The following is a 25,736-nucleotide window of genomic DNA, read 5'->3' on the forward strand; positions in this document are numbered from 1 at the left end:
ACCTGTAGCTGACGCACAGAGCAGTCCTGTGGAAGAATGGGATAGACTGCTCAGTCATTCTGTCAAATATCGCTATACCACCTGGGCGTTAGGAATAAGTGCTGCTGAATCAAGCGAAACGCAGCGTGCGTATCCCTGCCCAAGTCAGGCGGAAGGCGGGGTCGGCGTGATCTTCGGGCAGGACCATTGGTCGGAGGGCGGGGTCATTTCAGGCGCGTCAATGCGTGAATAGTGATTGAGACAGGTAGATGCGTCAGGTAGGTGAGCGAAGGCGGAAGGAGCTGCGGCTGCTGGCTAATTGGGTCATGGGAGGCCCGAGGAGTCCGTCAGGCTTCCCCCGAGAAGTCAGCAGGCGCGTTAGTTTGGAGAGAAGCTGAGCTTTCCTCTGTAGCAGAGCGACCATCTGTAAGAGAAGCGGGGAACTGCCAGCTTAGTCGGCGAGAGGTGTTGTCCACATCGCCGTGTACAGGAGAAAAGCTGTTAGTGTCTTCGTGAAGGTGGGGAATTGGCAAGACCATGTTAAGAAAGTGAACGTTCGTCCAGCCTATCCGGTGGAGAGACAATACCCGACCTGACATAAGGGCAGCCATGTACAATCAGTTATGATAGCGTGATGTCGCTGTGATTGAGGAAAGTTGAAGCGGACCGCAAGCTATTACAGTCAAGATTGTGGATTCGGCCACTGTAAATCGTTCTTTATAAAAGAACACTACCGTATCCGGAGAACTCAGTATGCTACCCGCGGCAGTGAAGCGATGGCTCTACAAGCCCAAAGTAAGAGAATATTTTACAGTCCGTCCATGTCGCTCAAATTTTCCTTTCCTTACTGTTACATTTCCTTACGTTCATGACGAACTTTAAAAGACTATGTTTCCAGCTTTGTTGATGTTGCACTTCCATTGATTGGCTTTTTAGTTTTAATTCGTAATTCCAGTTTAAGGAGATTGGGCGTCTAAGTAAGTTGTTCTCTGACCTGACTTTATTTTTAACGATCGCTGGTTAGTTTTGTTTGCTCCGTAGAATATTCCCAACTACCCGCTCTGTACCGTTGAAAAGGGCTTGAATGATGTTCGTTATATTCGTCGTGACTAGTTGATCATTAGCAAGACAGAACTTGCAAATTGCATCACTGGAAATAGTTAGCCCATTAACTTGACAAATAAATTCAATTTTGGGAAGGTTTGAGGCAATTCAATATGACGCGGATTCTGAGACGAAATTTGCAAAGTTATAGAGGTATTATCACCTTTTGACGACAAGGAGGAAGAAACTTGTGATAACTGGATTTATACCGAATCAAACTTTCTGTATTCCGAGGCTTCTGCCTCAAATTAACAAATGAAAATGTTAATTTGATTGCAATCACTTGCATTGATTTCCTAATACAATGGAAATTACTATTTACTCTCAAGCTGAGTTAACTTGCATTCAAATTCATTCGTGATTTTTTTTTTAAATCAACCCAATGATTAATATCGGAAACAACCAATATCTGAACCACCCAGATTCTTGTTTTCTGTGTCTGCACTTGTACACTGAGGAAATTTTTGTTAATTGGCTGCTGGAGAACTTGGTAAATAAGTATGGCGATATGTAAAGATCTGACGTGCATGGTTATTCTTCAGTTATAGATAATTATGTGCTTTCATTTTAGCTTGACCAAAGCAACTAGCCTTCCTGACTTTTTTCCTCATCAGCTCTTGAGGATGCAAACTCTTGTGTGAGCAGAATTCCACAAGCAACAAGTCCAACATTCTTACCTAAATAATATTTCAATTATGATCTAGTGTACTTGACCTGGAGGGCCTGTTGACTCACTCCACATACACTCATTATCTTTATATATTTCAAAACTTTTAATCATAATAAAATATAGTGTGAAACTTCCAAATTCACAGTTAATATATTCGTAGTATCAACTTACTTTAAAAATACAGCACCATTGCCACGTGTGGAAGCTGACTAACTTGAAAAGCTATAACCTGGATCATTTTGCTTCATGTTCTTCAAAGGAGAAGGCAGGAGAATGAGGCTGAGAGGAAAACTAGATCAGGCATGCTGAAATGGCAGCTCAGACTCATTCGCCTAAATGACCTAATTCTACTCCTATATCTTGTGGTCTAAATATGTTTTTTTTTAAATGAAGACAAGTGAAATGTCAGTGTAATTAAGTCATTTTATGCATGATTAAGCATAAGTGGAATTGTATTTATGATTTAATTTTTTATTACAACTTGCACAACCAGTTGTTATGTAAGTAAAAATGCTACCTGTACGATGTTACCAATGAGTCATTGAATAGGCAGTAATCAACAATGCAATCTCAACTAGCTCAACTTTCCCTGTTAACTAGATAATGTAATGTGCTGAAATGTCCTCTTGTTCAAATTGTAGAATGAAAATTAGCTATTTCCTCAATCACCAAAATCATTCGATTGTCCTGCTATTCTTTTACAACAAAGATAAAGTTAAATTCAAATATATGAAACTTGCTCTCTGGAAATCCAACACTACTTGCATCAGCGGTAAATCTTCACTGGAGGAAAGTTGATCATTTTGTGTGGATGGAAATTTGCTTTTTGTTTAATTATTCATAATGCCTACAAATATTAAGACAGTGTCACTCTGAGAATGATTGTGAGGTGGCTAATTTTCCTCCTTTATCATATCATAGGATTTAATGTTGCTTGCATATGCTGAAAACCAACTATCCCTGCATTGATTACCTGAATACATTTTTAAAGACCCACAGATGCTTTATAATTTTAATAATTGGGGAAAATTAGTCAAAATGGAGCAACCATGCTTGTCTTCCCCTTCATTCTTATGTCTATATGCTATATAAACAAGGTAGATTTGTACATTGCAGACTGCTTTAAGTTGAGTGATAGTCATCCATAAGGAATATTGTTTCACTTTTCCAATAGAATTGTGGTAACCATCTTGGAACAAATTGTCCAATGACTTCATAATTTAGCAAGATTATCAATATTAAGATTTCTATTTTTTTAAGGCTAGGACATCAGCTCAGAGTTGGTCAACACCTTCTCCTCGAAGGAAGTCATCAGTAGTCCATGGGCTTCTACCTATTCAATATGCCATTTAAAAAAAAAGCTGGCTCCTTAATGTATTTTCTTATTTCCCATACCAGCCACTTTGACCATTTGAGTTTGTTTCCTTCCCTAATCCAATAAATTTTGGCACTGGTAGGTGAAAGATATGAATGTCAAAACTATTATGTAGAGATGATAGCCCTTTATTCCCTAAGCTGTGCTCTAAAGTGGAAGCTTTGCCATTCTAGGTCAAATTCAAAGTGTAAGATCGCTGCCACCTAATTATGTGGCAAAGAAAGAATGGCTTTGTTAATTCTGTCATTAGTTTGGCAACTATTTGGGCTGAATAAAATAATATAAAAAACACAAATATCCTCTGTGGGCTATTTGCCAGCATGCTGTACCATTGGCTCAAAAGCCCAGCATTTGATCCCCAACAATAAAGTCGGAGCTAATTTTAGCATCCAATGGTTCCGAAGTCAACATTGTTAACTGTCAGCTCTGACGATGTCCTCCAGTTCCCAGTACTAAGAGTTTTAGAACATTTTTGCCAAGTCTTTTGAAATGATTGATTGAAGTTTATGCAGGGCTTCATTAATGCGGAATCAGCCTGTGGATGAGGAAAAACTGGAATAGCAATAGTGATCATGTACGATGAGGGAGGAGTGAACATTTGTTTAGGTTGCAGTGGGTCTACATAAGAGGACTAATGATCATTAACATGCGAGAGACTGGGGAGAGTTTCAGTAGGAACTGGAACAATGGGTATTAAAAATAACTGCAAAAAGATGGGTGGAGTTCAGACCCATTGTGATTTCCTCAACAAAACATTTTGTACTGAAGGGAAAAAAATGCATGTTTGTTCAAGGTGCTAGTTGGCTCAGTCAGGCAGACACCAAAAGTGGATGTGAATGGGTTGAATTGCTATTGATGGTTCATATGACAGACCTGGTGATGGATGGATGGAAGAGCAGAAGATATTCAGTGTGTTCAGACAACTAGACTTTGTTTGTGCTTTGGGTTTGAGAGCATGAAAAGAAATGGTAGGAATTGGGACAGAGAAAGCCAAGTTTATAATCTCCTGGCAGCTTGTTCAGGCAAAAGAAGAATGAAGTCAAATAGGTTATTTTGTTTAACCATGATGAAGTCAGCAGAGTGCAATCTGAGTAGGTGGACTAATGATTACCAGCCACCTCCTGTGGCAAATCCTGAATCACTTTTATGCAAACGAATCTTTTTTTTTCTTTTTATAAAAATAATGTGAAGGTATAACCAATCCAACACCCTGGGGTAGCTTTTTCAATCTGCTGCTCTGGTTGCAAATAAAGAAGTGATATTCTATTAGGAAATTTTCAGTGAAGAAGAATAAGTGCCTGGAAGAAAAATTAAATTATTCAGTTTAACTTTCCCTCATGTTATGTGATGCTCGCTGCTTGACTAGTCAGAAGAATTGAACAGGGGAATGAATAAGCAATATATTGTCTAAACAGCACAGATTTTGCCTTCTGCTCTTGTACACTTGTTCTCACTTGTATAAATATGAATCTTTTTCATGATTTCAAGCTGCATTTCCCCTTAGGAAGTGGATGTCTTAAGAGCCACATCAGAAAATTTCAGCTTCATTTGTATGCATTGGTTTTCATATCACCCTCATGTCCGTTGCATACATTGATTGTGAAGGGGTTTGACCCCAGTTGTACTTGCTCAATGCTGCTTACAGTTCCACTTCCAATCTAAGTTCTGGATGCAGCACAAAGTAAGTAGTAGATTTAAATCCTGTTTGGTTTTGCTACCACCAAATTCAAATCTTGTTGGGAAACAACATCATTATCAGAATCCTTGAAAGTAATGGGAAATAGAAAAAGAACATTTTTAAACATTATTTTGGGGTTCCAGGTTTGAATTGACAAGAGAATGGTTGGGGCAAAATGGGGTTATGGAGAAAAGGGAAGCTGATTCACTATTCAGGTGTTTGTTCTCTATTATAGAGTGTAGTGGAGATATCACAAACACAAGAAATTCTGCAGATGATGGAAATCTGGAGCAATGCACACAAAATGCTAGAGGAACTTAGCAAGTCGGGCAACATCTATGGAAATAAATGAACAGTTGACTTTTTAGGCTGAAACCCTTCTTCAGGACTGGAAAGGAAGTGGGAAGATGCCAGAATTAAGAAGTTGGATGGAGGAGGAGGAGCCTAGCTAGAAGGTGATAGGTGAAGCCAGGAGGGTGGAAAAGGTAAAGGGCTGGAGTGGAATGAATCTGATAGAAGATAGTGAACCATAAGTGAAGGGGAAGGAGGGGGGGAAGCCAGATTGGGGAATAGAAGAAGAGGGGAGGGAATTTTTTTTTTACAGGAAAGAGAAATCAATATTCATACCATCAGGTTGGAGGCTACCCAGAAAGAATATAAGGTGTTGCTCCTCCACCCTGAGGGTGGCCTCATTTTTGTACAAGAGGAAGCCACGGACTAACGTGTTGAAATTGGAATCAGAATTAAAATGATTGGCCACCAGGAAGTTGCACTTTTGGAGAATGGAGCAGACTGCCTATCACCTCCCCTAGGGTTCTCCCTCCTTTCCATTCTCCTAAGGTCCACACTCCTCTCCTATCAAATTCCTCCCTCTCCAGCCTTTTACTTTTCCCACACAACAAGCTTTGCCTATCACCTTCTAACTACCCTCCTGCCCTCCCCCCACTTTCTTATTCTGGCTTTTTCCCACCTCCTTTCCAATCCTGAAGAAGGTCTCAGCCCAAAATGTCAACTCTTTATTCATTTCCATAGATGCTGCCTGACCTGCTGAATTCCTGCAGCATGTTGTTGTGGAGATATCAATTGTTTTCTGTTTTTCTATACTTTTACAATGTGTCACAAAATCTGAAGAATTTTGGCTCACCTAGCCTAATGTATTCCATCCCCCGGGCCATGTGTGTCTAAAGTAGGTACTTAAAACTCATTTCTACAGATAGATTTAACTTCTGAGATTTAATAAACCTTTTACTAGACTGTTTTGTAGCCTGGAGAGGAAATACATATGTTTCTAACTGGGTGGGTCTGCATTGTAGATGCAAAGATTGTCATCCAAATAACAATGAAAAGAATTTGAACGCATTCAGCACTCTGTAATGCGCGACCTGGTGATTTGAGGTTTTTTAATTTTTAAGCACGTGGTGTATTTTTGGAAAGCCCCAGTTTTCATATCTTGAAGAGGGCTTGCCAATTTTTTTTTTATTGAAGTTGCAATGAGCTCTTCATAATGCTGCTTGGGATTTGAGTGCGTAGGTAATGTCTCGGTACTGTTTGAGTAATATTGTAGACACGTCATTTATTAGTCTTCTTGTCCATTTAAATAGTTCATTAGGGCCTGTATGTAAAAAAATAAGTGAATTGCATATGTCATCCCACTACCACATGATACTTGTGCACCTAAAAGTAAACAAAGTTAGACTCACAATTCAGACTTCTATGTCTTGCTTTGAATTTGTTTTCATGTTTTGAAGTTACAAAACGTAACATCGGTGGTGAGGTTCTTTTTTTAAGATGCCAAAAAAAGTACATCTTTAAAAAGTGCATTTTTAAACCAAAAGTGCAACGAGGAACAGAGTTTAAACATAATAAATGAAGCCCAGCAAGTGCAGAGAAAGTCAAGTTATAAAAAGGCAGTAAACAGAAGAATTCAGTGCTCATAACAAGTGAGTACTGGGTGATGATCATCAGAAAAACGAGCAGAAATAGCTGATTACATCAGAAAGATAGACATGTTTCATTACACAACAGATAACTGGATTTTATATACTGAGCAAATTGAATAGTATTTTGAAGCAAATGATATAGCCAATGAGAAATGAATACAATTTTTCCTATGTGCACAGAGTTCAAAGGCATAGCTTGCTTTGAAGTTTGACTGCTCAAATCAAACCATCTGAAATTAGTTTTGATGATATTGTGAAAGTGATGCAGGAACATTTAGAATCAAACATTGTTGATTGCAGAATGCTTTGGGTTTCATAAGTGGAATCAAAAAGAAAGGGAGTCCATTTCAGCATATGTGGCTGAATTTAAGAGATTGTCTGAGCATTATCAGTTTGGTAATGGAATTAATGATGCAGCAAGAGATTGTTTAGTTTGTGGAATCTTACAAGAAAGCATTCAAAAATGGCTCCTAATTGAAGCACAACTTGCATTTAAAAGAACAGTTGAAATTGCTGTTTCAATGGAAACCACAGACACACAATTGAGTTGCAGTCAGGAATGAAAGTGACCATGAACAAATATGCAGTGTCTAAACAGAAACCAGTCCGGCCGAATGAATTGTGTTACCATTGTGCCAGTGTCTCTCTTATAACAGATCAATGCAGATTTAAGGGTGAAACTTACAGAAAATGCAACCAAGTGGGACACATACAAACAGGACGTTGGGCAGACAAAAATTAAAAGCTAAAAGTCAAGTCGCAGTTTCAGTAACAGCACTAATCTGCAAGCTGTTGATGAAAAATCTAATACTGATGAGGGTGACACAGGACTGGCTAACCTTGAGAGCTACAACTTGAAAACTAACAGGAGATGAGCAATATGACTGTCTAATTAAAATGGAATTGTACACTGGTTTAGCTGTCACTGTAATTCCATAAAATGATTTTTCATAGCATTTCAAAAACAATAAACTGAAGCCTGCAGACATCCTACTAAGAACTTGTACTGGAGAAAAGATAACTCCTGTGGGACTGGCATTCATACCAGTGAAACGCAACAACCAACAAGAGACATTAAGCTTGTACATGGTAAGAACAGGAGGACCAGCATCATGGGTGCATGATTGGCTGATACAACCACAACTGGATCAGAGATCTATTCTCAATCTGCATGCCACATCCCTTGCAATGAAGCCACCTAAAAGTGAATTAAGAAAGATACCAGATGATGCCAAAACTGTCTCCATGCTATATGCCATGAAGTGTTCCTCAGCAGGTGGCAAACAGGTGTTGGTGCCAACCTCTTTGCTTCTGGTTGGAAAGCGCTTTAGACCAAGGAAGAACCATGCTGCTCAGAGGAATCATGAGATGAAGAAAGCAGCGGTCCGACTACAAAAATTTTTGGTGGTTACATATCTGAGAAAGCCTCTGATATGTTAATCAGGCAGTTACTTGCAAAATGTGGCTTGGTTTTAAGCTGAGAGAGTTCAAGGAGCTTCAAAAAAGTTGCAAGCATTCAGCTTTTGTGAATATAAAGAACCAGAATCTGCTTTGTGTGCATTAAGGTTATTGCATGATCTTCAAGTGGGAGACAAAAAGCTGCTTGTAAAAGAAGATGCAAAGACCAAAGCCCAGCTGGATGAATAGATGACTAAAATAAAGAAGTCAATGAAGATATTGAAAACAGAGTTCATCAGATGATGTGGATGAGGAAACCAGGAGCGATCAGATCGTAAAGGCAGCAATAGACGGATTAATAAGGGAATACTCCAGTGAACTAAATGCACCTTCCCAAGATCAAGATGCACAAACCTGAGATTATTTTCACAATGACAGGTCTCACCTGCAAAACAGCGTGATTTCTCTTGTCAGGAAAGACATTATCCCACAAGAGGAAAAAAGCCTCCCCAGTGATTTAATCTTTAAGCCTAAATGGAACAATTTAAAATTTACTGTGTTGTGTAGTATACGTATAAAGTTGAGTATTAAATTGGGGTTTCTAGTTAAGCAGGGAGGAGTGTTGTGTATTTAATGCTTCAGCAGTGTTTGAATAATATTGTAAATGTTGATTAACAATTCTTGTTCATTTAAATAATTACAGGTTTTATGTTTTTTAAAAAAAGAGAATTACATAGGTCAAGGCACCAGCACCACCACATGAGACGTGTGCCTTGCTTAAAGTAATCACAAAGTTAGATCCATGTTTCAGACTCCTATGACTTCCTTTGAATTTGTTTAATGTTTTACAAAAATAAGTGTTTTAATGACTTGTGTAAATAGTTTGTGATGTTTCTTTGTGATTATTGTGACTGCTTCCATCACAAACCAGCTATTACCTCTTCCACTTGCAAAAGAAAATTGAACTAGATGTGTGCGCTTCAAGTCTTTCTGTAGACACGGACACATGTATAGGTGCTTCACAGTTTTACTAAGTCTGACATAATTAAATTTGGAACTGCTCCTCCTGAGATGTGGCAATTGTAAACACCAGACTGATTTAATAATTGTGTTCATTAGAATAAAATTCTGGGTCCAAATTAATTTAGATATTTGACCTCCTACAAAATACATTTTGGGCATAGTAGGCCATTGATGATCCCAGGGGAATGTGGGTTTGCACTTCTGGTGGACTGTGTCCTTCCCAGGGGGCAAGCCTGGACTGGAAGATTTGAAGAACTGGCTGTTGCCCATGCAGTGGGATTCCCCCTCTCCACGTCACTGATATAGTCCAAGGGAAGTTCAAGTGCCGATACAGCTTGGCACCAGTGTCGTCACAGATGTTGCAAACTGCCTTAGAGACCCCAGCTCCAGATTTCTTCCTTGGGGTTTACTCCTGAAGCCTTTCCCATGGGTGAGTATGGACACAAGGTAGCAGAGGTTTAAAATCAGAGTTTTGCTTCTCCTGGCCAGGCTGCCGTCAAAGTCTGACGAGCCCCCCCTGCCCGAAGCAGCCAGTTTTGAGGTGCCAGTGGTCAGCCTTTGCCCTTCACTTGTCAGAAGACATAGATCCACTGGGCCTAGTAGCTAAGCCGCACATGAAGGCCAAGAGTTGGACTTGATTGTCAGAGTTGCACGCCATTTGGAGCAGTTTATATAGAGTGGGAGCTTATCTCCACTACCACCCCCAGCTATGACAACCTTAGGAATCATTTGGGCATAAAGTTCATTTATAAAAAGAATCAATGTTCCTCTTAGAGTTGTGTGTTTTCACCCAAATGAATTTCATCTCGGACTCTACAATTTCCATCTCACCTGACACAAACAGTGATTATTTTGCTTCAGTAGTAGGTGTGATGAATGTTATTCATCTTTATGCACTTGATAAAATGGAAGCAATTGCCTCAGTGGTCTGCACTTGCCTTGAAAGGGAAGTAAGAGCTGACATGTATTTTAGAACATTGAGCATCACTTCCTTTCTCAGCAACAGCAGAAACTAATGAGTTAAATACCTGCCTGTTTTATTGGGGGGGGGGGGGAGAGAATTAAGATGCAAGACAAGAACAACTTAAATTTATTTTTTAAATCAATGAGTAAATGAGGCCTCTGCCGGCCTCTTGGCTTAAAGTCAGTAAAGGAAAGTGCTGTAATGAAAGATAGAATAACAGGGCACTCTAAGAGGTTTATAGTATGGACCTACTACAGGGCCATCATGGATTTATGAAAGGAAAGTTGTATCTACATAATAATAATCCCACCCCCTCTGGTCTACATAATCTTCTGGAGTACAAGCTTGTAATAGGTATAAATGCTAAAGATGGATCAGTAGTTATGATGTTTGAGTTTTCGGAAGACTTCTGATAAAATCCTAAGAGAAATTGGTTAGATCACACAGAGTTGGGATAAATTGGCACAGATTGAGAATTGGTTATTAGACAAAAAGAAATGTTGGGAATAAAATAATCCCCTCAGATTGACAGGATATGACTGGCTGAGTACCAAAGAGATTGATACGTCTATGGGCTGTGACTTACCACTAAATTCATAAATGATTTGGCTGAAGACAATGTGTGTCAAATATCCAAATTTGTTAATGCAACAGTAGATGGAATCAGGAGAGGGCGGGAGAATGTAAAGAAGCTTCAAGGGCAGGTAGACACTTTAACTAGGATGAAGAAGGCAGATGGTGGCAAAATTGTAATGGTGCAAAGTGTGGTAAAGCAGTATATTCTTAAAGAAATATTATGCTGGCAGTCATATGGGATCAAATGTGCTTATACAATCATTGAAAGTCAAAATTTGGGTGCAGCAAATGGCAGGGAAGGTAAATGGTTTGTGGATCTTTATTAACATTCTCTGGGTTTGCTGCAAATAAACTGGGGTGAGGGAGCAGCTTGTGTATTTTGTATAGTTTTAGTTTCCTTGCCTCGTACGCGGTTAAGATCCACTAAGCTGGTTGCAAGAATGGCAGGTGTGCTGTATGAATGGGTAAAACAGGCCTGCGTTCTTTAGTGGGATGAAGCTGAAAGCTGGAAAGGTGATTGGCGAAAGTGATACAGAGCTGGAGAAGGGAAAGGATCATGGGACAGCAGGCCTCGGGAGAAAGAAAGGGGGGGGGGAAGCACCAGAGGGAGATGGAGAACAGGCAAACAATTGACATCTCTAACTTCTGTTAATGCCCCTCCTCCCCTTCTTACCCCATCCCTGACATACTTAGTTGTTTGCCTGTTCTCCATCTCCCTCTGGTGCTTCCCCCCCCCCCTTCTTTCTCCCGAGGCCTGCTGTCCCATGATCCTTTCCCTTCTCCAGCTCTGTATCACTTTTGCCAATCACCTTTCCAGCTCTTAGCTTCATCCCACCCCCCTCCGGTCTTCTCCTATCATTTCACATTTCCCCCTCCCCCACTACTTTCAAATCTCTTACTATCTTTCCTTTCAGTTAGTCCTGACGAAGGGTCTCGGCCCGAAACGTCGGCAGTGCTTCTCCTTATAGATGCTGCCTGGCCTGCTGTGTTACACCAGCATTTTGTGTGTGTTGTTTGAATTTCCAGCATCTGCAGATTTCCTCATGTTTGCTCTTTAACATTTTCAAGACGCTCTTGAAACAAGCAAGCTGATTTATTATAAGCATGCTTTAATACTGCTTTTGTATGTAGTAGGTTAAAAATTACAACTTTATAGTGGTGTTCTCTATTTCTCAATGTCATTAGAGCTCTTAAATGCTTCATTATATGAAACCATGCCAGAATTTCATTCTAAAACAATTGGTGGGGAAAAAATAAGCTGCTTTGATAAATTGCAAATATATTCAAGATCTTCTAATGTATTACAGAAAGCAAGCTAACTACTAACCTCTCCCTCAATGTCAGCAAAACAAAAGAACTGGTCATTGGCTTCAACAAGTGGGTGCAGCACATGTATATATTAGTAGTGTTGAGGTCTTCAAGTTCTAAGGTGTAAACATCACCAGTAGCATGTTCTGGTCCAAACATGTAGATGTCTCTTTCCTCAAGGCTAAGGATGTCACCGACCTCCGGCCTTGCAAGTTTTATATAATGCACCATAGAAAGCATTAGAGCTTGATATGGCCACTTTTGTTGAAGATCACAAGAAATTGCAGAGGGTTGTGGACACAGCTCAGTCCGTCATGAAAACCATCCACCCAGCCATGAACCCCATCTACACTTCTCACTATATTGGCTGCTTTTCAAAGGTAATCAAAGACCTACCACCCAGGGCATTTCCTTCATCCTAATGGGCAGAAGATTTAAAAACTAAAGCATGTACCACTGTGCTCAAGGAAGCCTTCTAACCTACTATAAGACCCTTAAATGGATTCCTACATGAACAATAAACTTGTAACCTCAAAACCTACCTTGTCAAAACCCTTTCACTGTTGTCTATGTGCACAACACCCACGGTACTCTGTAATTGTAACTGTACACTATATTCTGCATTGTATTATTGCTTTTCACCTTGTACCACCTCAACATGCTTGTGTTTTGCAATTATCTATGTAGAGAGCTTGAAAATCATTGCTTCACTGTATCTTGTATGTGACAATTTTCCAATTCCAATTAAACCATGTCTGCAAAGAATGAAAATCCCTTTCTACCCAACAACTAGTTTCAATTTCTGAATTCCCTCTACTGTGGCAAAATAAAACCTCCTTGGGGCATCCTGAAGGAACACTATCGGCAAGCCATTTGAACATATTGGGGTAGTTGGTGAAAGAAAAAGCTATTGGGAGAGCTTTATGGGAGAAAGAAGATGGAGAAACTTGGAAAAAGGATTCCAGAGCTTAGAACGTTGGGAACTGAAGGCATAGCTGACAACGTTGGTGTGATTATTGATAAGTTTAGAGGGATGGAAGCTTTTGTTACTTGAGTGTCTGATTGCTAGGCGTCACAAGCCGCAGAGTTGCCTCTGCCCAGTAGTGTGCAGTTTTAATGACATCCTATTTGTGACTGGATGCTGATTAGGGCTGGAGCATATTGAAAATAAGAAGAAATGTTATGATGTATTTTATTTGTAACAAGGCTTGTTACCCGAAGAGTGAAAGACTATAGAGGTCTGAGATTTAAAAGTATCTGGGTGTTAGAGTTATGATTTGCAAAATGTTTGTATAATGGACGGTGAGTAATTAGAACTAACAAAATGTCAATGCTAATTGCAAAGGCAATTAGGTGCAGAAGTAGGGAGATTGTGCTTCATACATACAAAGCATTGATGAGATGGCATCTGAAGTATAATGTTTAAAGTTCAGAGTGCATTTATTATTAAAGTATGTATACAGAATACAACTCTGAGGTTCGTCCTCCCACAGGCAGCAACGGAACAAAGAAACACCGTGGAACCTATTCCTAGAAAAACATCGGCCACCCAGTGCATGGAAAAAAGAACAAATGGTTCAAGCAGTAAAAAGCGGGTGAACAATGCACGGAATATCATCATCAAACCAGGAGTATTCAGTTGAGCTTGGTTCACTTCAGTTGAGTGCCACTAGCCAACAGGAGGCCGCCGAGCCAGTCTCGGCTGAAGCAGCCCAGTCTGCACTGATCGCTCCAACCCAACTGCGTACGAACAGCAAAAAAAAAACAACAACCAGAATCCAGAAAACCGTGAAAGGAAAATAGTTTTGGAACCACTTTAGTACTAAAGTACTAAACCACCTTAGAATTTTCTTCCTTAAGAGCAGAAGAAGCTGAATCTTTGAGTAATTTGAAAATGGAAATAAAAGGGAATGAAAATCTATTGGTGGAAACAAGTCATGTGAAGCTCAGATTGTGATTGTGTCAGGCATGAATATATGAAATGGTGGAGCAGAGTTGAAGGGCCAAGTGGACTACTTGTTTTTATGAATGTACACATGACCCTGATTTCTCGGTATAAAGATCCAGGCATACTTATTAGAGTGGATTAGGATTCTCATGCATTCCTTGTTCCGTTTTAAGTTCATGGTGAGGTTTAGCCATTGCAAGCTGGCAATATTTTCAATCTTTTCTTTTACTGTTTCAACCTCTGACATTCAATTCATTCTATTGCCATAAATCAGAGTAATGACTGCTGCAATATTAGTTGGCATAATAACTAGCACCAGTGGAATGCTGCAGAATAATATGCTCAGATTGCTGTAAACTGATGTTTTAAAAAGCTCCACTAGAGTTGTACCACATATATAGCTGTTTTATTTGATCATATTTAGAGAGGGGAACGAAGAAGTGTACAGTACATGCTATTCCCAGCTCCGTGTTTTCCTTTCAATTTATTTTGTTCTGGAGTTACAAAACAGTGGTGACGAAGTTTTAAGCAAACCTGAGGTGACTACCTACCTGTTGAAGCAAAGCGAGATGTTTGAGTTTTTTAAAAGCGCAGCATGTTTTTTTTCTTCACAAAAGAGTTGAGGTGTTTTGTTTTTTTTTAAAAAAAGCCGAAATGGCTGGCTATATCAGAAAGATAGACGTGTTCAATTGCACGAGAGATAAATGAATATTGTATATTGAGTGAATTGAGCAGTATTTTAAAGTAAGTGAAATAGCCAATGAAAAACGAGTACCAATTTTGCTGATAGCATTAGGCATAATGGTTGCCTAGAAGTTTTACTGCTCCAACCTAACCAGATGAAATGAACTTTGTTGATATCATGAAAACATTGTAGGAACATTTAGAACTGAGACCATTGTTGATTGCAGAACGCTGTAGGTTGCATAAGTGGAATCAGAGGAACGTCTGAGAGATCATTTAGTTTGTGGGATCTTTCAAAAAAGCATTCAAAAATAACTGAAGCACAGATTGTACATGGAAACCACAGACAGAGATGCAATTGAGTTTCAGTCAAGAGTGAAAATGACCATGAACAAAATTTTAATATCTAAACAGAAACCAGCCTGGGCAAACAAATCATGCTACTGTTGGGGCAGGGGCTCACATACTCCAAAGAAATACTGGTTTAAAGGTGGAGCTTGCAGAAAATAGACAAAGTAGAACAAAGTAGAGCATGCTGGGCAGACTAAAATAAACGGACTGTACAGGGAAGAGAAAACTTAAAGTCAGGTTGCAGTTTCAAAAAGAGTACTCATCTGCATGCTGTTGATTGAAAAATCTGATAATAATGAGTGACGTAGGACTGAATAGCCTTGAGATTTACCATGTGAGAACTAATGAGAGACTAGCAATATGGCTCACTTCAGAAATGAACTACAAATCAATTAAAATGGAATTGGACACTGTCTTGATGTTACAGTAACTTCACAAAATGAGTTTGAATGATTTTTTAAAAATTCTGAACTGAAGCCTGTAGATATCCAGCTAAGAACTTGTACTGGAGAGAAGATGACTCCTGTGGGAATGTCAATCCTAGCAGTGAAATACAACATCCAACAAGCCGCAAAATGGTATGAACAGGAGGACCAGCATTGTGGGGTTATGATTGTCTGATCCAACTACATGATTGGAGATCCATCTACAATTTGCATATCAATGGCCAACAACAGAATCGACTGAAAGCAAATTTAGAAACGTGTTGGATGATGCCGTATCAGTGTTCAAGTTCGGCATTGGAAAATTTGAACATACCAAGGGTAAAGTAGTGTTAAATGAAATTTCCACACCCAAGTTTTACAAAGCCCATCTGGTTCCTTATACCAGTGAGCTACATTGCATGGAAGCTGAAAGAATTCTTTTCAATGTTGATTGGAGATTATGGGCAACATCAGTGGTCCCGGTAGCCAAGAAGTTTGAACCTGTCAGGACCTGTGGTGATTTTAAGGTAACCATCAACCAAGAACTGAAAGTAGATCAATGAACTCTGCCCAGGATAAAAAATATCTTTGTAAACCTTTCTAGAGGTAGGCACTTAAGTAAAATGAACTTGGCTGAGGCCTACCTACAGATGAAGATGGAAGAAGAGTCTAAAGTATTTTTCACAAAAAAAAACACTCGCAAAGGGCTTTATCATTATAGTAGGCTTATTTTTGGAGTAGCTTCTGCACCTGTACTCTGACCAAAAGCTATGGACCAGGTGCTACAATGCTGTCCAGGCACTGTTACCTGGATGACAAGGAACATCTCCAATATCTCAAGACAGGGTTAAAAATATCAGAAGATTTTGGGCTCAGAGCATGATAAAACAAGTGTGAACTATTTAAAACAAACATCACTAACTGGGGTCACACCATTGATGCGCAAACATTACACAAGTGTCCTGAGAAAATTCAAGCAGTGGTAAATTCCCCCAGGCCAAAAGGATGTATCACAGTTGCAGTCCTTTTCAGGATCTGACAATTAGTATCACATTCCCTTACTGCTGCCAAGAAACCTCGTGCACGGATTTACAGAGAGGCCTTGAGTCTATTTTTTTTGGTGTAAAATGCTTCAAGCTGTACTTGAATGGGAAAATGTTTACCTTCATTATTGATCAACCACTAGAGTCCATTTTCAATCCACAGAAGAATGTTCCACTCACAGCAGCCGCATGAATGTAGAGATAGGCCCTGATTCTTGGGTTACAAGATTGAATTCAAGAGGACAGTTGATCATGGAAATGCTGTTGGTTTGTCCCTTCGCCCCTGGAAAATGAAATACCTGAAAAATTTACAAGAGGGCACTCCACTGAATGTATTCTCTCTAATGCGAATCGAAAGTCTCCCCTTTCATGGCAGAGAAAATCCAAAGGGAAACCAGAAAACATTCCACACTGTCTCAGGTCTACATGGCAACTCAAAATGGCTAGAATTTGCCATTTGCCAAAACGGCTAGAAATTCCAGTTACCCCCCCCCCCCCCGCCCTTTTTTTTAAAACCAGTGCTGGGATGAACTTGCTCTTGACCGAATTTGATTTGTATGGAGATTGAGAGTTGTTTTACCGTCCAAGCTGAGAGCTAATGTGTTGGAAGAGCTACGTGCCAGTCCTCTAGGTGTGGTCAAAATAAAAGTGTTTAACATATCAGTAATATTGTAAATATACTGTTTGATTAAACTTGTTTACCTATTTCATTACAAGTTGTGGATGGAATACATTACACCACTATAAGTGTGCGCCTCACTAAAGTTTAAAAACCAAGAAATGTATTTGTTATTCCAGCTCTTTGTTTTTCTTTCAATTAGTTTTATATTTTGGAGTTACAAAACATAACATCCTTCTCCCTCCCCTCTTCTATTCCCCACTCTGCCCTCTTATCAGCCTATCACCTTCCCTCTTTCTGCCATAGTCCACTTTCTTCTCCTATCAGATTCTTCCTTCTCCATCTATCACTTCCCAAATTTACTTCACCCCCCCCTCCCCCACCCACCTGGCTTCACATAACATATTCCGTCTTGTCCTTCTTCCCTTCCCCCCCCACCACCACCACCTTATTCTGACTTCTCCCTCACCCTACCATCCTTTCCCTCCTGATGAAGGGTCTCAGCCTGAAATGTCGATTCATTCATTTCCTTAGATGATGCCTGACCTGCTGAGTTCCTCCAGTAATTTCTGTGTGTTGCTCTGGATTTCCATCATCTGCAGAATCTCTAGTGTTCATAATTCTATTTTGTTTCCACAGAGATCCGACCCACACCCGTTGGCTCAATTCTTCTATGCAGATAAGGAAGTGACTCGAGTGATGATAGAGCTGAATAGCGTGAATCTGCATAACGACCCCCAAGAGTATGTGTTGCAACTGAACAATCTCCGAGCCAAACAGGTCAGTGAGATGGACATGAAGATAACGGTCCAGATGTGTATTGAATTTTTATTGACAATCTGAAGTTGGAATGTACACAATAGTAGCAGCTCATTGATTAGTTATGGTTTGGATCCAATTACTCTTTTCCAGGCTATCTTACGAAACAACGTCATAACACAAAATTGAGATGTTAACAGCTGTATTATTGAAAATTGTGTTGGGTGCTTTTCTAACAATTTGGCCTACAAATAAGCTGAGCTTTGATTCCGAGCTTTGTCCTGGCTTTGATATTTTGATCTTCTTCCTGATCAAAGCTTCTGCTGACAACTGAAGGTGATAGTGAATTCTTTTCATCCATGTCAAACATTCAAAGTGGGATTAAGTAGTCTAGATTTTCCCGAGTCTTTATTAACTTTAAGGTTTTGTGCAGTGGAGGTTTTTTTTGCACAGATATTAAGTGCAAGGTGCATCCCTCTCAGGTTTCTTGACCTCTGGACATGTGCATCTCAAGCAATGGGTACATTGGGGTTGCTTTCTCTGGTGAACGTGGTTGAAGATGAGCAAACACAAGAGGGCATTGTTTTAAGTGGGAGGTAGAAGATTTAAATGGAATCTGAAGTCTCTCACATGGAAAAGCTGATATCTGAAATGTGCTGCAAGAAGAAATGGTGACATCTAAGAGGCATTAAACAAGCACTTTAGGCAATGAATATAAAGATATGGACCTGGGTGAGCAAATAGATTTGTATAGATCAGGTTTTCTATCACTGGCATATGTCATAAAATTTGTTACCTTTGCAGCAGCAGAACAATGGATACATGATATAGAAAAATAAGTAAATCATCGCAGTAAGTATATATGGTATATGTATATTAAATAGTTAACTTTTTTTTTAAAAAGTGCAAAAAAAGAAAATTTTTAAAAGTGAGCTCGTGTTCATGGGTTCAATGTCTATTTAGGAAATCGGATAAGCAAATGATTACAGTTTCCATCTTCTCTGAGTGTCATTTGCACACAGCAGCCCAGTGGCTGAAGTTGAATGATAGTTTTAGAGTGGAGGTGAAGTCCGTGGACGTTTGTCCTGTTGTTTAGCCCCACTCCAGCAGGAAACTTTTTTTTTGTGACCAGGGTGGAGCATTGTGATTAAAAAAAATCTTCATTACTGAGATGATGACTCAACTCTGCCGTGGGCCAGGTGTGGACGCATTGCTTTAAAATAGCAGCTTGCATGCCACTGTGGAGGGTGGAACCAAACTTGAGAAGCATATTTGAGTGTTCCTTTTTATTGTTAGTCAAAGCTGTTGTGAATCACGGATGGCCAAATATATTGGTGAATACTGTTCTACGCACCTCCATTCAAATTGTTGCCCATGGTAACCATGTCCATTGAGAGATCCTACTGCAACTTGGGGAGCAGCATGGTTAAGGCGATTTCAGGCAGTGAATATTTCTGAAGTAGACAGCAACAAGACATCTGTTCTTGCAGTCAGAGAGTCATAAATCACTACAGCACAGAAGCTTTTCTGAAGCAGGATATTAATTGCAGCACTTCCAAACACACTTCCTTTGTACTTTGGTATTTTGTGCTGAATTTCCAGGTGAATATCTCGTAATAAATGGTGAATTTTCAGTGTGCAGCATGAACAAGTGATTGAGCAAAAAGTAACTTTAGAATTGTTTGGTCTACAAGCTCATTATTTGTTGGTGAATGAAAGTTTTGCATTCCTAATTCAGCATCAAACGATAAATCTCTATAAAATCCACAAGGTCCTAATATCCTTGATGATGTACATCAGAAAGGCCATCGCTAGAACATGATGTTGGTGGAGCTTCGCAGTTTCTCATGGATTCATCCATCACTTTAGGTGTGGCTCTTGTAAATGTTGCAACAATCAAACCTTTAGCAACAGAAAAATATTTATGTGGGGAATTGTATTTGCAGCATGACCATCTTGCTGCATATCAAAATGATATTTTTCTCTACTGTTTCATGTTTTCATCCAATAATTGAATACAACATCTAGACCACCAATTTCTCAATCCAGACAGAAACCTACATTATAAGATCACAGTGGTTATTAATTCCTCTCTTTAATCAAAGTTGGGACTAAAAATTGTCCACTCTACATTTTCACCAGAATAGTTTGTTCTTCCTTAATCTTTTTAAACTTGTTCCCAAATATTTATTAAGTGTCATCTTTGGTATAGAAAGACTCAGACTCCTTCATTTTTTTACAAGGATGTTGCCTGGATTGGGGGGTGTGCCTTATGAGAATAGGTTGAGTGAACTCGGCCTTTTCTCCTTGGAGTGACGGAGGATGAGAGGTGACCTGAGAGAGGTGTGTAAGATGATGAGGGGCATTGATCGTGTGGATAGTCAGAGGCTTTTTCCCCAGGACTGAAATGGCTAACACAAGGGGGCATACTCTAGTTTTAAGGTGCTTGGAAATGGGTACAGAGGGGATGTCAGGGGTAAGTTTTTCACACAGAGTGGTGAGTGTGTAGAATGCACTGCCGGCAGCGGTGGTGGAAGTGGATTCAATAGGATCTTTTAAGAACCTCTTGGATAGGTACATGGAGCTTAGAAAAATAGAGGGCTATGCACAATCAGCACAATGTTGTGGGCCGAAGGGCCTGTAATGTGCTATAAAGTTCTGTTCTAAATGACTACACTAGAACCTGGCCATGCAACCTGGACTGTTTTATCATTCTGACATTGAGGGACTGTTACGTGGCATGATAAATTGTTGGAGGTAGTTCTTCAAGGTTCCTGGTTGATTGCTTTATTGATTAAAATTGTGGTTAATTTATTATAATTGAAGAATAAAAATATCATTTTCAACAACCGCTGTTGTCAAATTGGTGGCTAAGTGAACCCATGTAGTATATACTGGCACGCGTAGAAGCAATTTGGGTCATAACGAGCAAATGGCAGCTCAGTTTTTCCACACAGAAAGAAGTCAACTGTTTGAAAACTGTTCAGAAAACCAGTGGCTTACTGGTTTTGTTTATTAAGTTAAGCTTCTTGTGATGAGCAAACCAAGCTGAGATGGGGTCCAGAGTTGACCCCCCCCACCCCCCCCCCCCCGTGAACGATGCTGTTAATGAGCGAGAGAGAAGAGGGGGGAGGCATCCTGCTGCAGATGAGAGAGATGATTTAATATTATGACTTTGGCTGATTGTTTACCTTTGCTCCAAGGACACTTTCTCTGCCTGCTTGTGAGGATTCTTGCTGAGACAACAAGGCGGGACCAGGTGATGGACGGCCGGTGCCCTGCGAGTGATGATAAAAGGCAGGTCTGCTGAGACACAAGCAGACACACCACGGGACACTGAAAGAGCATTGTGCACCCACGTGAAGGTGGGGGTTTGGAGGATCGATTCCGGGGGGAGGGGGGAACAATCAGAGGCTCACAGTGTGTGAAGGCAGACCGGTGGGGGCTTGTTTGTGTGTCCACCCTTGCCTGGATGACAGGCCTACCACTGAAGAATGGTTGTGCCTGGTACGGGGTCACAGTCGGTGACCGTAACAGGACATGAAGACAAAGGAAGGTTTGACGGCAACTACATCACTTCTCGTTCTCTCTCTCTCCCTCCCTCTCCCTCTCGTTCTCCCTCTCTCCCTCTCGTTCTCCCTCTCCCTCTCTCGTTCTCCCTCTCCCTCTCTCGTTCTCCCTCTCCCTCTCTCGTTCTCCCTCTCCCTCTCTCGTTCTCCCTCTCCCTCTCTCGTTCTCCCTCTCCCTCTCTCGTTCTCCCTCTCCCTCTCTCGTTCTCCCTCTCCCTCTCTCGTTCTCCCTCTCCCTCTCTCGTTCTCCCTCTCCCTCTCTCGTTCTCCCTCTCTCGTTCTCCCTCTCCCGTTCTCCCTCTCCCTCTCTCGTTCCCTCTCCCCTCCTGGGCAGCCACCATTGGGATCCCCGTGCCGCGGAGCCTGGACGGTTCCCGGCGTCGACCTCTGAAGTTCTGGGTGTCGGCTCATGGTTGCGCAAGAACAGGCACAGAGCACAAGCCATAGAAGCAGGGGTCTATCACACCAGACAAGATCCAAGATGCAGATTGTGCAAGGAATGCACTGAAGTCAGCCAGCCCATAGTGGCAGGGTGCAAGATGCAGGCAGGGACAGCATACCCTGAACAACACAACCGAGTTGCAGGTATTGTGTACAGGAACATCTGCGCTGAGCATGGATCGGACACTCTCGTTTTCAAATGGAAAACACCTGAGAAGGTAGCGGAGAATGACAGTGCTAAGATCCTGTGGGACTTCCAAATACCGACTGATAAGCCAGCCAACCAGACATAGTAATATGGGACAAGGAAAGAAGAAAGCAATAGTAATAGACGTGGCGATCCCAAATGACAATAACATCAGGAAGAAAGAATATGAGAAGCTGGAGAAATACCAGGGCTTGAAAGAGCAGATAGAAAGGATGTTGAAGGTTAAAACCAGAGTAATCCCGGTCGTGAGGTGTCACTTGGAGCTGTGGCACCTGGACTGGGGAGAGACCCCAACAAATCCCAAGAACAACATTTGAGATTTCGGTCCAGAAGAGAGCTCTACTAGGACCAACAAGGCTACTCCGCTGAACCCTCAAGCTCCCAGGCCTCTGAGATTGAGGGGAAAATACACATACATACCATCACAAAATAGTTAAATAAGTAGAGCAAAAGTAGAAATTTTTAAAAAAAAGTAATGAGGTATTGTTCATTAATTCAATGCCCATTCAGAAATCGGATGACAGGGGAGAAGCTGCTGCTCCTGAATTGTTGAGTGTGTGCCTTCAGACAGGTTTTTTTTGTTTAAGTTTGTAAATTGACTTTCTGTGGATGATCAATTATTTCAACCAACAAACCAAGAAACAAGATGGCGAGCTGCCCGAGTTCAAAGAATCAGTTCGGGAACGAAAAGTGTAATGATGCAGAGGATTTAATAGACTGGATGTATAAGTTTATTTTCATTCGAAGGATCTGATAATTTTTGCAAAGACTTTGAAAAGTTACTGAACAAGATTTACTTTGCTTAAAAAGTTGTGATGCTGGAGGATTGTCATGAAAGGAGTTGAGCTGTACCTATAATATTTGAATTTGTAGACATACTGACCAGAACTGAAACCACAGTTAACCATTATACTGAAGAATAGGAATTCAATTAGTTTTTAATTAACTAGGGATAAATAGAAAGGAAAGTTTAGTCTGTAAACCTTTAAATAGGGGATTAACACTAGATCTAATTAGGGAAATTGGAGTAATAAAGGTTATTCTAATGAATCTCATTGATTCTAACTAAAAAGGTATTTGGTTGTTGTTTGAAATCTGAGATTTGGAAACTCAACAGAATGTTGGAATTTTGAATTGTTTCACGTAAATATTTTGTATATATTGCTTTTTTTATATAAACAGAACTTGCCTCCAGAAGTGTCTTTTAAATCCACTGTCTCCTTCCAATACCTAGAGCTTCTGATGGCCTATTAGTGCCTAGTGCAGTACTATGTAATTTGATTCTCTCATAGAGAGTGTGGCGACCAGTCACACGAGATAAGATCTGCGCTAGACAGGTGTTACATTGGCAGTAAATGAGTGGTATAATTTTCATAAGGGGTCTAAGTCCAGCAATAAAATTGATTTGGTTTAGATATGGCTTGTGTATAGCAGTGATTTCTAACAGTTAACATTATTTGGTTATTCATGAGGGAGGAAGCCATTGGACCATTTTGGTCCATGATAATTCCATAACAATGCAGTAACATGCCCCTCTCTCCTTGCCTGCAACTTATTCTCTCTTGTACCTATTAACTCTCCTTTGATTGTAGGCCTTGCCTACAAAAGGGGTTAACCTACAATTGTCCTATTAACTTTGGTATGTGGAGGGAAACCAGAGAAAGATAAAACTCCACATAACAATCACAAAGACTTGGATTAAATCTGAACCACCTGTGCATATAGCACTGAGGTGAACAATTCTTTTGCTGAATTGTTCTTTTTTCCCCAAGGAGCAAGGGCAAATTTACAAAGTTATGAAAGCTTTGGCTGGTAGATCTTCCTCATTCTTGTGAAGTATTTAACTATTTTGATACTAACATTTCTGAAAATAGTGGTGATTCTGTTCCTTCAAGATCAAATCTTTTGATGCATAATGGAAACATCAACACACTGCTTGCTGCATGACAACCAAGATCAGAGATGATCACTTCTCTTTCCAAAACCTGCTCTGCAGATCAGCTCATGGCAATACCAAAATTATGCTTGGAATCCCCACCCAAGGAGGACAACTGGCTTTGCTGATGAAACCTATTCTACCCTTGGGTATAAAGCACTTATTTAGAGTATTAAACTAGTGACGCAGTTGTCTGGGGAGGAGATGAGCCCAAAATAATCTAAGAAAAAAATTGGGCTCATAAGTAAAATAATATGTGGTACGTCACTCTCTGCAGAATAGGAGGCCATTTTTATATATTGAAATTTGTCATGGCAGGTTATTATGCAAGAGATTATTTTATGTCTTAAAAGGGGAAATAAATTTCTATTTGCAGTACACATCATGCTCTTTGACCTATGATGTCTGTGACAATAATGATGCGATTTAAACTAATCCCATTTGCCTGAACTTGCTCTATCCTTTCATCCCGTCTGTTTTTGTGGCTGTTTATATATGCCCCTTAATTGTTGCTATCATGTTTCCTCTGCCTCCCCAGGCAGTGTGTTCCAGGCACCTACCATTTTGTGTGTGTATAAATGTTTAAAAATACCTCCCTCTAATCTCCTTTTAAATTTACCCCCTTTCACCTTCAGCTATGCCGCCTTGTAATTGACATTAACACTCCTTAAAAGGCTCTGCTGATCTACCCTATCCATGCCTGAGCCCAACGTATTCATGCAAATACAAAGAAGACAGAACAGTGGCTTTATTTCATTAGGAGTTTTCGGAGAAGTGATATGCCACCAAAGACTGGCAAATTTTTACAGATTTATCATGGGGAGAACTTTCTAACTGGTTGAGTCACTGTCTGGTATTTATGGGCCACAGCACAGGGTTGGGAAAAATCTGCAGAAAATTGCCAGATTCAGCCAGCCCCATCATGGGCACTGGCATCGAGGACACCTTCAAAGAGTGATGCCACTAGAAGGTGGCATCCCTCATTAAGGACCCCAATTGCCCAGAATATGCCCTATTCTCATTGCTACCTTCAAGGAGCCTGAAGACACACCTTCAACGTGCTTGGAACAGTTTCTTCTCCACTGCCATCAGATTTCTGAATGGATATTGATTCACTACCTCACTTTTTCTGCTTTTGCTCTCTTTTCGCACAGTTATTTAATTTATGTATTTCTTATCATAATTTAGGTTTTTAATGGTTTTTGAAATGTACTGTTGCTGCAAAACCAACGTATCACTTAACATATGGCAGTGATATTAAACCTGTTTCTGATTTTGCCTCCCATAATTTGATTTTCTTCTGTCAGGTTGCCTGTCAGCATCTGATACTCCAGTGAAAATGGGCCAAGTTTGTCCAACATCTTGTAGGGAGTACTGTGTAGTCCAGGCAGCATCCTGGTGAACCTTGTCTATACCTCTTTCAAACTGCCACGACCTTCTTGTAATGTAGTGATCAGACTGCATAATAGTCCAAATGTGGCTTAACCAAAGTTTTATCCACCTGCAATATGACTTTTCAACTCTTGTACTAAATTTCCCTGTCCAGAAAAGACTAGTATGACATGTCTTTTTGTTTTAACCATCCTATTTTCTTGGTAGTATCATTGGCAATGAGTGTATCATTATCAAATTGTATTTTTTGAGCAATCTTCTAAATATGGATTATGTTGCTTTGTGGGATGACTCATTGAAGATTGGGCCTGGGTTACCCAAAATGAAAGCAGTACTCGCCCCATTC

The 25,736-nt window shown here is 40.2% G+C and overlaps 1 protein-coding gene across 2 annotated transcripts in view; it reads left to right on the forward strand.

The window, feature by feature from the left end:
- Positions 1-252: 252 nt before the first annotated feature.
- Positions 253-25,736, forward strand: part of LOC140739445 (lateral signaling target protein 2 homolog) — a 44,758-nt gene continuing 19,274 nt past the window's right edge. For both annotated transcript variants that reach the window (XM_073067748.1, XM_073067749.1), the window contains exons 1-2: positions 253-774; positions 17,725-17,865. In XM_073067748.1, coding sequence (XP_072923849.1) covers positions 733-774; positions 17,725-17,865 — 183 coding nt within the window. In that variant the 5' untranslated portion in view covers positions 253-732. The remainder of the gene's footprint in view (positions 775-17,724; positions 17,866-25,736) is intronic.

Source organism: Hemitrygon akajei, chromosome 15 (assembly GCF_048418815.1).
Source record: "Hemitrygon akajei chromosome 15, sHemAka1.3, whole genome shotgun sequence".
Taxonomy (NCBI): domain Eukaryota; kingdom Metazoa; phylum Chordata; class Chondrichthyes; order Myliobatiformes; family Dasyatidae; genus Hemitrygon; species Hemitrygon akajei.